Source organism: Lygodium microphyllum, chromosome 26, assembly GCF_053477565.2.
Source record: "Lygodium microphyllum isolate KBCC chromosome 26, Lygodium_microphyllum_v1.1.10, whole genome shotgun sequence".
NCBI lineage: Eukaryota > Viridiplantae > Streptophyta > Polypodiopsida > Schizaeales > Lygodiaceae > Lygodium > Lygodium microphyllum.
In genome coordinates, this window is record NC_141160.1 from 107,119,984 (window position 1) to 107,134,838 (window position 14,855).

Here is a 14,855-nt window from a genome sequence, read left to right on the forward strand (position 1 = left end):
AAGTGTTCACTTGCCGAAGTGCCCTTTTACAATCAGGTCATCCTGATAGTGCGGATGAAGTTACAAATGCCCATAATACAATACAAAAGAATAAGTGAATGTAATGTCTAAAAAACTGTAAGCATCATCATTGTCACGATCAAGAGTAGGAGCCGTCTCCTCTCAAACTGGAAGGGAAAGCAAGAGGGAAGCACGCTCTCCCCGTCAAGCTGAAGAAGTAGGGGAGGGTGTACACAAGCTGATCCTGGGTAGCAAGCACTGAAGAATCGGCCGGTTGACTGCTTTGGTCAAGATATCTGCAAAATTATCTGATGAAGGCACAAACTCTAGGCGAATAGTGCCCAGCTCAACCTGCTCAGTGGAAAAGTGGAAGTGGACTCCCACATGCAGTGTCCGTGGTGTGATGATCGGATTGCTCGCAAGGGCAATGGCACTCTCGTTGTTGCAGTAGACAACTGTGGGAGAGTCACATGGAAAATGAAGTGCTAGTAGTAAACTCCTCAGATAGATGGCCTCGGTGGTGCCATCGAAGAGAGCCCGGTACTTGGTCTCGGCCGTGGAAGCCGCCACCGTCTCTTGCTTACGGCTGGACCAAGAAATGGGAGCCGTGCCCAAGGTAAAGAGGTAGCTGCCATGGGAACGCCGGGTGTCAGGATCTCTTGCCCAATCAGAATCAGTGTACTCCCGCAAACATAAACTAGAACCATATGTCAAGCCATAAGAAAAAGTACACCGCAAATAACGCAACACACGAAGATATGCAATCCAATGTGACATCCTAGGTGCTATGAAATACTGACTGAGTATGCTAACTGAGTAAGCTAAATCTGGCCTAGTGTGAATTAACCAAAGAAGTTTTCCTATAACAGAACGATAGGTGTGTGCATCGAAGGGCTGTCCTAGGGTATCCCTCTCGTCAAAAACAACATCATGCCTAACGATCACCTTGTTTGTTCGAGGATCAAACAAACGATAGGCTTTCGCTTCATAGGAATATCCCATAAAAATAAGGAGATCAGCTCGGGGAGTAAGCTTACCTATCTTGTCATCAGGCGTGTGTACGTATGTGTTGGGTATTTGACTCATGCCTCACTTACGCCTACGCTCATATGGGAGTGTCGGTGATCAGTAGGACACTGGGGCACTTTTTACTCTCGGTAGGAGAGGTTTTTTCCCCCAGACTTGTGGTCTTATTGTCGTATGTACTTATGTGCTTATGTTACACACATTTGGGCACTTAGTGTGTGTCGGGTGTGAACACCCCCTACAACCCTAAGGTTTAAGGGTTGTACTTTGTACTTTCTGGTTACACTCATTCAGTCTATTCTCTTTCTGCAGTCTGCAGCCCATGCCAGTTCTGCTCCAGGCCGTCAGCTCCAGCCGCCAGCGCACAGCTCCACCTGCCTGTCCCAGCGCGCCACCAGCAGGTGCAGTCAACGTTTGTACTTGTGCGTGTCCTGCCCAGCGCGCCACCTGTCAGCTGGAGGCGTCGCTTCTTCTGCACAGCGAGCCACTCGCCAGCAGCTCGCAAAAGCCTGCTCATCCACCAGCGCGCAGCGTCAGATGCCGCCTGTCGTCAAACGTCAGCGCCAGGGCCACCCGCCGTTTCCTGTGCCGCCTGCCTGCTACACGTCAGCAGTCCGCCTACACTTTCTGACCAACGACCAACAGTCCGCCCACATCGTCTGACCAACACGTCAGCATGCTCCATGTCAGGTACATTTTAAACAAATTTTTTTAAATTTTAGTCCAGAATGAATTTCTGGCAGAGGAGGTTCATACGCAGCAGGGACTGCAGGCACAGCACAGGTGTGGGATAAATTTGATGCAAATTTCTGGACTGGATCATCAGAAATTTTGGGGCTTTTGTGTATTTTGAGGACAGTTGCATATGAACTGCTGGTACAGTCACAGAAAGACTGTTTTGACAGAAATTTTGGCAAAAATTTTGGGGATTTTGATATAACAATGTTGCAGTGCACTGTTTGCACCTTGGGAAGCGTGCATTAAAAGACAGTTTTTTGACAGAGTATGCCCTTGCACATTAATTGCAGAAGCGTGTTTGCTGCAATTTCTGGAAATTTGCAGATTTCCAGTCTATACTGCTTTGACATTGCTCATTTTGTCTTTGGAAATTTGTCATCATGGCAAATCAGGGAGGTGATGTCTTTACGTATGTATCCAAAGAAGACAAATTGGACGGAAACAACTATTCGCTTTGGTCATTCATGATGAAGAATGTATTAGTGGCCAAGATTTTATGGGATTATGTCAGTGGAGAGGAAACTCGACTAGGAGTTGTAGCTCCCGTTACTCCTCCTCCCCATGGCGCACGTGGACAACGGGGACCTCAGCCTGCTCATATCCGTTCGGCATCTTCTTCACGAGATGCATGGTTGACTTTGGAGCATATGTTTGCAGGAAAGAATGAGACTCGGATCTCTTTCTTGAAGAAAGAGTTGGAAACTTTGAAGATGTATGAGGGTGATTCTATGCAGGATCACTTAAATAAGATTCCACTGCTAGTGAGTCCGCGTCCTTTGTTGTGGACAGGGACTATTGTTTCTACACTTGCAGTTATGACATCTCTTGGGCCGATAGAGCACTTAGCTCTACAGAGGATGCTAACACTTGGTTCTTTGACAGTGGTGCTTCTAGACATATTACATCTCGCAGAGATTTGTTTGCTTCAGTTAGTGCACCTCCCGTTGGGAAATCGGTACAATGTGCCAATAATGCATCATACCCTGTTCGTGGTATTGGGGAGATTCAGCTCACAGCCATTGATGGCTCTATTCTCCACCTGCAGGATGCTTTGTTTGTGCCTGGAATCAAGAAAAATTTGCTTTCTATTTCTTCTTTGGCACGTTGTGGTTTGCAGGTTACATTTGATGATGATCGTTTCATGGTTAGAGATAAAGAACGCATGAGTTTGGTTTTGACAGGATCTTTGTGTCATGGTTTATATGAGTTGGATGCTCTTTCAGTAGATCAGTCGGCATACTTGACATCCACTCTTACTCTTGCTATGATACAGACAGAGTTATGGCATGCTCGGTTAGGGCATGTAAACTTTGGCAGCTTGATGCTTTTGCAGCGTACTCAGATGCTAGATGGCTTACCTCTCTTGGAGAGACCTCCTGAGCACTTATGCGAGGGATGCATTTTGGGGAAAATGCATCGGTTCTCATTTCCTCGTGATGTTGCTTTCAGAGCAACAACCAGATTGCAGTTGGTGCATTCAGATGTTTGTGGGCCTATGCAAACAATGTCATTGGGCGGTTGTTATTATTTTGTGACATTCATTGATGACTTTACACGTTTTTGCTGGGTCTATTGTTTGAAAAAGAAGTCAAAAGTGTATGATGCATTTTTGGCTTTCAGTGCACTTGTTGAAAATCAATCTGGATGCAAGATTAAGACTCTTCGTTCGGACCGAGGGGGGGAATACATGTCCTCTATGCTGAATTCCTTTTTGCTGCAGAAGGGCATAGTCCATCATTATACTACAGCCTATACTCCACAGTAGAATGGGGTAGTAGAGAGGAAGAATCGGTCACTCATGGAGATGGCCAGATGTATGTTGAAGGCAAAGAGCTTGCCTCATAGTTTCTGGATGGAAGCAGTCATGTGTGCTTGCCATATTTTGAACAGATGCCCTACCAAAGCCTTGAAGACCATCACACCTTTTGAGGCTTGGAATAGTCGTAAACCTTCTGTTGGTCATTTTCGTACCTTTGGGTGTCTTGCCTATGCCCATATTCCACAGGTACTTAGAAAAAAATTGGACAACAAGGCTGTTAAGTGCATTTTTATGGGATATAGCAATGAGAGCAAAGGCTACAGACTCTATGATCCCGTTACAAAGAAGGTTTTTGTCAGCAGGGATGTTGTTTTTGATAAAAAATCAGAATTATCCTTGGCTGGTTTGGACACATATCAGGCTGCTCGTGATGTTTTTGAAGGGCTGCTGCCCATTACTTTTGGTGATTCAGTTGGAGCTTCAGAAAATGAACCTAATGTTCAGCCAGCTGCTCCTATGGAAAGTGCAGAAATTCAGCCATTGGCTGATCGGAATATTCAGCATCATGCTGAAACTGAAATTCAGCAAGAGCTTGCACACAGTCAGGATGCTAGACAGCTACCTAGATGGTATTTGCAGACTATGCAAGATAGTCCTTTGGATGCACCCATGGCTGGTCATACTAGAAGGCAAACTCGTTTGCATGATTCAGCACATACCATGGAGTTTATTATGGCAGCAAGTACTTTTGATAATGAAGAGCCTAAATGTTATAAGGATGCACAGCACAGTGTGCATTGGATGGCAGCTATGTAAAATATTACACAGCGCAGCGAACAGAATCTGAGAAAGAGATAGAGAGTACACAACAGATAAGAGGAGAATCAGTAAATTCTTTAACTCCAAACAATTGATACAAAGATGGCTCTGTCCACCCGTGCGCTTCCAATGTGTGAAGCTTAGATGGCGATCTAGACAGAAGATAGGTGAAGAGCTTAAGGCTAGCTGGAATAACAACTCTGACTGGGTGAAAGATGAGTGAAAGATGGCTGCGAAGGGGTTTAGCTTTTATAGCCCGCGAAGATTGTTAGGTCGGCCTGCTGACCGACCTACCATATGAGCCTCCACTAGTCGGCCAGGGAATATTCCCTTTACCATCGGGCCGGGGGTGCTGCCCTCGGACCCCCGCCAGGGGGGCCGCTGGCCCCCCTGGGACCCCCAGCCAGGGGCCGCTTCCGCGGCCCCCGGACCCCACAATAGGAGCCCCTTTTAACTCCCTTACACCGCAACTCGATGTAATGCGCCTTGAGTTGCTACCAGCTTAACCACTCCGTCTAACCCAAAGATTAGACTCACAACAGTCACCTTTTTGCCATCCGGTTACATAGACCTCATCTGATATACAAGTCAGGACTCAACCAATGTCCGGGCTCACATTTGGCTTCTCCTCATAATGGGGGCCTTACAACTTTGAGCACCATGCCATGGATCATTGGTAGCACCTAATGAGGGTGGGGCATTGATCATATCTAACACCCCCCCTCAATGTCCACCCATAGGTGAACTATCTCCTCGTCTCAATGTCGAGTCTCTGAAGATGAACTTGAAGCAGATCCTTCGTAAGTGCTTTGGTGAAGATATCTGCTCCATTCTCCTTTGTTGGACAGTAGACCAATTCCACTATCCCATCCTCCATCAAATCACGCACATAGTGATACTGGATCTCTATATGTTTGGTGCGTGTATAAAACACTGGATTTTTGGCAATGGCGATGCAACTCTGATTGTCACATCTCAGCACAGTTGGCTCTTCATCCTGTACTCCCATATGCCATAGAATCCTTCTCAACCATACGGCCTCACATGCAGCAAAACAAGCTGCCTTGTACTCTGCTTCGGTAGAAGACAATGCCACTGTTGGTTGCTTCTTACTAATCCAAGAGAAAATTCCTGAACCCAAAGAGAAACAATAACCAGAAACTGACTTCCTGGAATCAATGTCTCCTGCCCAATCTGAGTCACAGTTCTCCACAAGAGAGGTTCCGAAACTGTATGTGATACCATAGTCAAGAGTTTTCTTCAAGTATCTGAGCACCCGCATCCCAGCCTTCCAATGACTCTCATGAGGTTTATTTGAGAACCTGCTCAAAACACCAACAGCAAAACTGATATCTGGTCTGGTGTTACACAAGTAGATCAGACTGCCGACCAACCTCCTATACCTCCCAATGTCTGCTAGTGCTGATGTATCCTCGACGGATAACTTTGCATTCACCTCCATAGGTGTAGCTATCTCCTTGCACTCGGTCATGCCAAATGCCTTCAAGATCTCCCATGCATACTTCTTCTGAGAGATGATATTTCTTGGCTCTTGCCAGACTTTAATCCCCAAACAATAGTGCAGCAAGCCCAAGTCTGTCATTTCAAACTCAGAACTCAAAGCCTTTCGAGTTTGGTTGATCATATCTTCACCTGTAATAAGAAGGTCGTCCACATATAGGACAATCACTACAGACTTTTTACCATCCCTGTAAACATACAAGTTAGCATCTGAGGCACATCTTTTGAAGTTTAGGTTTAAAAAGAATCTATCTATCCGCTGGTACCATGCTCTGGGGGCTTGTTTCAGCCCATACAATGCCTTCTTCAGTTTACATACTTTGTTCTCAGAATGGGGGCCCTCAAACCCTGGTGGCTGAGCCACGTATACCTCCTCCTTGAGGTCACCATTTAAGAACGCTGACTTAACATCCATTTGGTACACTGGCCACTTCTTGTGGGCAGCCACTGCAAGTACCGTGCGAATAGTGGTCATTCTGGCAGTTGGGGCAAATGACTCTTGAAAATCAAACCCTTCAACTTGTGAAAATCCTTGGGCAACCAGTCTAGCTTTATACTTTTCTAAGGTACCATCAGCCTTGTACTTTACCTTCTAGATCCACTTGGTGCCAATAACCTTCCGCTTTGGTGGTTGATCCACTAGCTCCCAAGTGTCATTCTTCATTATGCTGTCATACTCCGCCTGCATAGCAGCCTTCCATGATGGATCTGCAAGTGCTTCTTCTAAGTCAGTTGGCTTCTTTACTTCTCTCATAATCTCAACCATCAAGGCCATATTGACTATGTGAGCAGAAGCTCTCCTTTGCTCCTCTATTCTCTGAGACCTCCTTGGTCCGTCTGCCTTCTCCTCAACAGATGCAGGCATAGGATTATTGTGGTCATAGAGCTGCTTCACCCAGCGCGGCAATGGCTTTTCCGGTGGGGTGATGTCAGGTTGGTGAACTTTTTCCTCATCATCTGAAGATGATGCTTCCTCCTCCTTAAGGATAGGGATAGCTCTCGGGACAGGTTTATAGTGGACTACTTCGCTTGATGATAAAGTGGAAGAACTTGCCTTCTCCTCCTCCACTGTATGCGGCTCCTCCTTGAACACCACATCACGGCTCGCAATGATCTTCTTTGTCTCTTGGTCATATAATTTGTAAGCCTTCTGCTCATCACTATAACCCAAGAAGATACATTTTCTGCTTTTTGGTTGTAACTTGTTTCTCTTCTCATCTGGAACATGTGCATAACATTCACATCCAAAAATTCTGAAATGTGAGACAGATGGTTTCTTACCAGTGTAAGCCTCATGAGGTGTTTTCCCCTTGAGAGCCTTTGTATAGCTCCGATTTAGAATGTAGACTGCAGTATTAACAGCTTCAGCCCAAAAATGGTTAGGCAATCCCTTACCCTTTAGCATGCATCTTGCCATCTCCACAATGGTGCGATTCCTGCGTTCCACAACACCATTCTGCTGAGGTGTGTGAGGCGTCGTCAATTGACGCTTGATCCCTTTGCTCTTGCAAAAGCCTTCAAACTCCTTTGAGTTGAACTTACCACCACCATCTGTTCTAAATTTCTTCACACTTTTCCCTGTTTCATTCTCAACAAGTATTAGCCATTTTTTAAACTTACCAAAAGCTTGAGCCTTATCACGAAGGAAGTACACCCACATCTTCCTACTGTAGTCGTCGACAATCAACATAAAATAAGAAGATCCCCCCAAGGCCTGTGTAGGCATCTTACCATACAAGTCAGCATGCACCAACTCTAGAGGAGCCTGTGCTCTATTCTTGCTTTCTTGTGGAAATGCCTTTCTCTGTTGCTTGCCCATCATACAAGCTTCACATGGTTCCTTCAATTCAGTTATTGTAGGTAGGTGAGCAACTATACCTTGCTTTTGTATCTCCTTCAATATTGCAAATCCGATGTGTCCAAACCTTTCATGCCAAAGCTTACTTGTGCCCACTCCAGCGGTGGATGTAAGAGCACTTAGCTCATACAGGTTGTTCCTTCTTTCTCCTTTGCCAACAATTGTGCCAGCACTATCAATAATTTCTGCACCTGTCTTCTTGAACCTCACTTCATGACCAAGATCAGTTATGGCAGCAACTGATAAGAGATTTCTCTTGATTTCGGGAACATACAACACATTTGAAAGCTTTTTGACTTCACCATTTGCAGCAACAAAAGAAATAGTACCTGTGCCCGCAGCAGGGCATTTAGCATCATTTCCAACCGTCACAGTGATGGATTCTTGTAGAGGCTGCATAGAACTGTATAGACCTTTCTTGTTGGTCATGTGACGGGAGGCCCCACTATCCAACACCCATGAGTCAGTGGTAGATTCTTCTTGTGCTGAGGAGCACGCTTCCTCAATGGTCGCCATGAATAATTCCAACTCTGCTTCAGCCGTATTGGCTGTCTCTTTTCCTTTACTTTTAAGGGTACCATTCTTTTCATCTGCCTTCTTGACACGACAATCTGCAATTGCATGTCCTTTTTTCTTATAGTAGAAGCACTCTCCTTAAAACTTCTTCTTGCCGCCCTTCTTCTTTTTGTCACCATTATTTTTGGTGGAGAAAACACCTTTGCCTTTTGCATTGGCAAAGAATGCAGCATCTCCATTGTTGCTTCCTTCTCGGGCTTTCAGCCTCAACTCCTCCTCCATTAATAATGCACAAAACTCCTCAAAAGTCAAAGCTTGAGGTCTCACCTGAGTATTAAGGGCAGTTACTAGTCCATCAAACTTTTGTGGACAAATCCGAAGACACCTCCGAGCTAGCTCTTCACTAGTCTTTTGTATCCCAGCGCCAGCCATCTGGTCGCGCAGATTCTTAATCCGAGTGATGAATGCTTCAACCGTCTCTCCTTCAGCAAACTTCTCCGCTGCTAGTTGATTCTCCAAGTTTTGAATCCTTGTTTGGTTTCGTGTTTTATACTGACTCCTTAGTACATTCCAAGCATCTGACGCTTTGGTTGTATGCTGAATCAGAGTCAAAATATTGTCAGAACAGCTTGTAACTAAGGCACACAATGCATCTGCATTCCTTCGTTTCCAAGCTCGTAGAAGATCTGCATTCGGAGGAATCATCACACTAGGATTTGATGGGTCGCGGGGGTAGGCTGTGGTTCTGCGTCAGTCCCCAATACAGTCTCCAGAAGCTCATAAGAATCAATGATAGTTGTAATTTTGAACTGCCACAAGGTGTAGTTTGTACCATCTAACTTGCCTTCGCTGAAGGTTGGTGGACGAATCCTCAGTGTTTGAATAGCCGGTACAGCAGCACCACCTCCTGCACCGCTTCCTGATGCGCAAGAACCGCTTCCCGGAGTCGACATAGTTTCTCTTTGCTGTTGAAGCCTTTGCCTCTTGCACTCTCTCCGATCTCTAGAGTCCCCTGGGCTCTAATACCATGTAAAATATTACACAGCGCAACGAACAGAATCTGAGAAAGAGATAGAGAGTACACAACAGATAAGAGGAGAATCAGTAAATTATTTAACTTCAAACAACTAATACAAAGATGGCTCTGTCCACCCGTGCGCTTCCAATGTGTGAAGCTGAGATGGCGATCTAGACAGAATATAGGTGAACAGCTTAAGGCTAGCTGGAATAACAACTCTAACTTGGTGAAAGATGAGTGAAAGATGGCTGCGAAGGGGTTTAGCTTTTATAGCCCGCGAAGATCGTTAGGTTCGACCTACCATATGAGCCTTCACTAGTCGGCCAGGGAATATTCCCTTTACCATCGGGCCGGGGGCGCTGCCCCCGGACCCCCGCCAGGGGGGCCGCTGGCCCCCTTGGGACCCCCCAGCCAGGGGCCACTTCCGCGGCCCCCGAACTCCACAATAGGGGCCCCTTTTAACTCCCTTACACCGCAACTCGATGCAATGCGCCTCGAGTTGCTACCAGCTTAACCACTCTGTCTAACCCAAAGATTAGACCCACAACAATCACCTTTTTGCCATCCGGTCACATAGACCTCATCTGATATACAAGTCAGGACTCAACCAATGTCCGGGCTCACATTTGGCTTCTCCTCATAATGGGGGCCTTACAACTTTGAGCACCATGGATCATTGGTAGTACCTAATGAGGGTGGGGCATTGATCATATCTAACAAGCTATGCAAGCTGAATTAGATTCTATTACTAAGAATCAAACTTGGGATTTGGTGTCTTTGCCATTTGGGAAGAAAGCCATTGGAACGAAATGGGTTTACAAACTGAAAAGAAAAGCAGATGGATCCATTGATAAATACAAGGCACGGCTTGTAGCTAAAGGCTACGCACAGAAAAATAGCATTGATTATGAGGAGACATTTGCTCCTACTTCCCGTATGACGACCATCAGGTCTATGATTGCTTTGGTTGCACATTATGGTTGGACAGTGCATCGGCTAGATATCAAGACTGCATTTTTACATGGGGAACTTCAGGAGGAAGTTTATGTACAGCAGCCCATTGGTTTTGCAGTTGAAGGCTCAGAACATTTGGTATGCAAGCTCAAAAAGGTACTATATGGTTTGAAACAAGCTCCTAGAGCTTGGTATGCAAAAATAGATGCTTTCTTGCTTGGTCAGGGGTTTCTAAACAGCTCATTTGAGTCTACCCTTTACGTATGTAAAAAAGGGGGATCTATGCTGATTATATGTCTTTATGTTGATGACCTTTTGCTCACTGGAACACATGCTGATCAGATTTCAGCATTCAAACAAAATTTGCAGCAAACTTTTGACATGTCTGACTTGGGAGTTTTGCATTACTACTTGGGCATCTAGTTCATACATAATGCTCGAGGTATTGGGCTATCACAGTCAAGGTATATTGGGCAGCTTCTTGAGAAGTTTGGCTTACAGGATTGCAAGCGGGTTTGTACTCCCATGGAACTTGGACTGAAACTGTCATTACATGATGACAGTGATTTGTTTGATATACATACATATGCTCCTGCAGTTGGATGTCTTATCTATCTATGCAACACTAGGCCGGACATACAGTTTGCAGTTTCAGCTTTGAGCAGGTATATGCATCAGCCACGTATGTCACATTGGCAAGCTGTCAAGCGTGTTTTTCGCTACTTACAGGGTACTCAATCTCTTGGGTTGCTTTATGCCAAGGGGGGACCACTGCAGTTACATGCTTACAGTGATTCTAATTGGGCTGGTGATTATGATACACGTCACTCCACTAGTGGCAATTGTTTCTTTCTTGGCTCTTCTTACATTTCTTGGCTTAGCAAGAAACAATCCACTGTTGCCACATCGTCATGTGAAGCTGAATACAAGGCAGCTTTCACTACCACAGTTGAATGTGTATGGCTTAGACGCTTGCTAGTTGATTTGGATGTATCTGTTACGGAGCCTACTCCTTTGTTCACTGACAGTCAGAGTGCCATTGCAGTGGCACGGAACCCAGTGTTTCATGCTCGCACGAAACACATTGAGATCCATTATCACTTTGTCAGAGAGAGGCTACATGCAGGTGATGTCAGCCTTGTCTATTGTCCTACCACCAGTAATGTGGCAGACATCTTCACCAAAGCTCTTCCTCGTGACAAATTTGAAGCATTTCGTGATGCTTTAAATTTGATATCCTTTGGTGGCGGATGATCCTTGTACTCTTGATCACTCTTCACTCCAGGGGGGTTTGTTGGGTATTTGACTCATGCCTCACTTACGCCTACGCTTATATGGGAGTGTCGGTGATTAGTAGGACACTGGGGCACTTTTTACTCTCGATAGGAGAGGTTTTTTCCCCCAGACTTACGGTCTTATTGTCGTATGTACTTATGTGCTTATGTTACACACATTTGGGCACTTAGTGTGTGTCGGGTGTGAACACCCCCTACAACCCTAAGGTTTAAGGATTGTACTTTGTACTTTCTGATTACACTCATTCAGTCTATTCTCTTGGGTGTCGTGCTTCAACTCTGTCTCACTCTCACACTGTCTATTGAATCCCAGCTGCACCTCGATTCTTCCATCTCACAGTATGCACGACACCCGAAGACTCTGAAATGGAAAATAACAAGTCAAGAGCCAAAAAATGCCTCATACGGGGTCTTATGAGAAAGAGCCGCAGTCGGGCACTGGTTGAGGTTGTACACCGAAGTGTTAACAGCCTCCACTCAAAGGTGTTCAGGAAGCTCTGCTGCGAACAGCATAGAGCGTGCCATTTCCATGACTGTGCGGTTTCTACACTCTATGACTCCATTTTGAGAGGGGGAGTTGGTAGAGGTGAGTTGACGAGAGATGCCATACTTTTGTAGAAACTCAAAAAACTCGTGGGAGATAAACTCACCACAGCTATCACTCCTCATGCACCCAACACGACAATCGGTCTAGTTATAAACCAGCAGCACCCAAGCAGAAAAATATGTGAAAGCATCTGACTTATACTTGAGGAAGTACACCCACATGTATCGTGAGAATGATCATCCACTATAAAAAAGAAGTACAGCGCGCCGTTCAAAGCAGCGATGGATGTCGGCCCACAAAGATCAATGTGAATCAATCTAAGAGGCTCCTCAGCTCTATGTGTAGACTACTGAGGAAATGGGGTACGGTGCTGCTTCCCGAGCTGACAGGCTTTACAGGCATCTTGAGCTAGCTTCAGGCGTGAAAGGCCCTCAACCAGCTCACGGCGTGACAACTCATAAAGTGAGTCATAACCAAGATGTCCTAAGCGAAAATGCCAGACGCTCATTGTGCGTAGGCTCTTGAGATGTGGCTAAGGTCTGGAAGCTATGGAATACGGAGCCTTCGGCGGTCCGCTCGGTCAGAAAGTGTCATGTGGTATATAGGCTATTAGGCTGTGCCTCATCGCGAGCAATCGCTAAACCAGTCAGAGAGTCAAGGACCTCGATTGTGGTCGCTGTAAAGAAAACTGCTCGCTCCAACCGGCAAAGCCGCTGAACAGATAACAAGTTCACCCCAAGCTGAGGGACATGATATACATTGTCCAGTGAAGCCAAATCCGGACCCTTGTTAGTGACAAAACTGACGCAACCTTGAGCTTGAATCTTGACCGAGGAGTTGTTTCCTACACAGACCCGCCCGGCTACAGGGGCTCAGGTATGGAAAATGTCCTCTATAGGAGTCACGTGATGTGTAGCTCCACTGTCCACAATCCAAACTGGAGCTGAAGTGCTCGGCTGTGACGAGTGGGCCTCTACAGTAACCTTGTCGGGAGGCAACTCACAGATGTGGACGAGACTCGCATCTGATGTCTCTATGGAGACAATATGGGCCTCTGCGAACCAGTCAGGCAAGCCCTTTGGAGTTGAGAACGTTGTCGACTGAGATGACTGTGCCGTGGCAGTTTGAGTCTGACCTTTAAACTACCCCTTGCCATCACCCTGCCTCCCTTGCTGGGGGTTGCCCGATTGAGGGGCGGGGGTTTGAAACTTAGGTTTTGGTGTTGTGCCTTTACCTTTGATCGACACTCCTCATCAAAATGGCCAGCCTTTTGACAATGTTGCCAATACCTATTCTTTTTAGGTACATTCTGCCACCCAGGTTTGAGTTTTGATTGGGAGTTTCCTTGAGAATTCCCAGATTGATTTAGCTTTTAAGTTTGATTTTGATTTTGAGTGGAGGTTTGGTTTGGTTTGCCCTTTCCTTGTTGCCCTTTCTGAGCAAGAAGGGCCCCCTCTGAAGAGGAATTCATATGAAACTGATCGAACAACCATGTGTAACGCAACCGTTGACACTCAAATTCATAAAATGTAGGCATGGTAGGCTTTGAAACTATTCCTTCCACAAGATTGAAGTATTTCTTAGGGAGTTCATTTAGGAACAATGTGACCTAATCGTCAGAGGACTTGGGAGTCCCTGTAGTGGAGAATTCAACGAGGAGACGCCGATAGTCAGCCAACTTGACTTTCAAGTCATCCCGGTCAGTGATTTTGAAAAGCTGAAGCTCATGGTCAAGATTAATACGACGGGTCCTATCTCGAGCCGCATAGCGGTCAGTCAAGTGTGCCCATCGCTCTGACGCTAAGTCAAAATGTTGAAGCTGAGAATGAAACTCTGGCAATAAACCTTGCATCAGCTCGATAATAGCGGAGGCATTCCTAGCCTTCCATGAGCGGATGACCTCGTACGGAACAAATGCGAGATCGGGTTGGGTTCCAACCCCTGCACTAGATTCCATAGGTTCTGTGAATCAAGGACATGTCTCATAAAATTTGACTAAGTAGTAAAGTTTGACCCGTTAAAACGAGTCTTGTCATTAAATGCATTCTTGGCAGAAGATGAGCTAGAACCATGAGGTGTCGGGTGGGTGGAGTATGATGATGGTGGGAAAGATGGTGGAGGTGAGAGTGTCTGATAAGAGTAAGAAGGAGGGGGAAGAGGTGGGTAAGCAGAAGTAGGTTGTGAGTGTCCAATGAGTGCCGATTGATGCGGAGGCACTGGAACACGAATGTTTCCGTAAGGTGCCGGTGTAGCTGGAGGCACTGGGACACAGTAGCCTTGTCCAAAGTAAGGCTGGGACACAGCATTATGACTAGAAGGTCCACTAGGCAATGCCATGGAGGCAATCACCACACTCGGGAGAGACTGAGTGGGATACCCCGGCTGCAATGATCCCGAAAGTGTGTATGAGGTAGGTGGAACACCACCTAGCTGAGGGAAGGATGAGGTCCTAAAGGATGTGCCTATGTTTCCATAACCCCCTGGTATGATGTGCGGTGCGACATGAGGTGTCTGAAATGGAAATCTAAATGGTGTAAATGGAAGTGATAAAGCAGCAAAAGAATGTGGTGGGATGGGTGGGTTTTGAAAGTGAGGTGTATGAAGTGTAGATTCTTTTTGTTAATTTTTATGATTTAAAGACTGAAAATGAAACTATGAGGATGATGATACACCATGTAATGAAGTGAAAGGAACACCAAATTCATTCTGATTATGTGAAGTAGACGGAAAAGAAGGAAGGACAGAAGAAGAGTTACCTGGATTTTTCTTATAATCCCTGTGACATGTGTTAACATACAAGAATT

The 14,855-nt window shown here is 45.8% G+C and overlaps 1 protein-coding gene across 4 annotated transcripts in view; it reads left to right on the forward strand.

Annotated features, from left to right (window-relative positions):
• Nucleotides 1-14,855, forward strand: part of LOC148013652 (GDSL esterase/lipase 7-like) — a 60,864-nt gene that overhangs the window by 34,450 nt on the left and 11,559 nt on the right. For 3 of the 4 annotated variants that reach the window (XM_087668461.1, XM_087668462.1, XM_087668460.1), the window contains one exon: nt 1,339-1,716. The exons of the other annotated variant lie outside the window; for it this stretch is intronic. In XM_087668461.1, the coding sequence (XP_087524587.1) occupies nt 1,339-1,716 (378 nt within the window). The remainder of the gene's footprint in view (nt 1-1,338; nt 1,717-14,855) is intronic. 4 annotated transcript variants of the gene reach the window in all.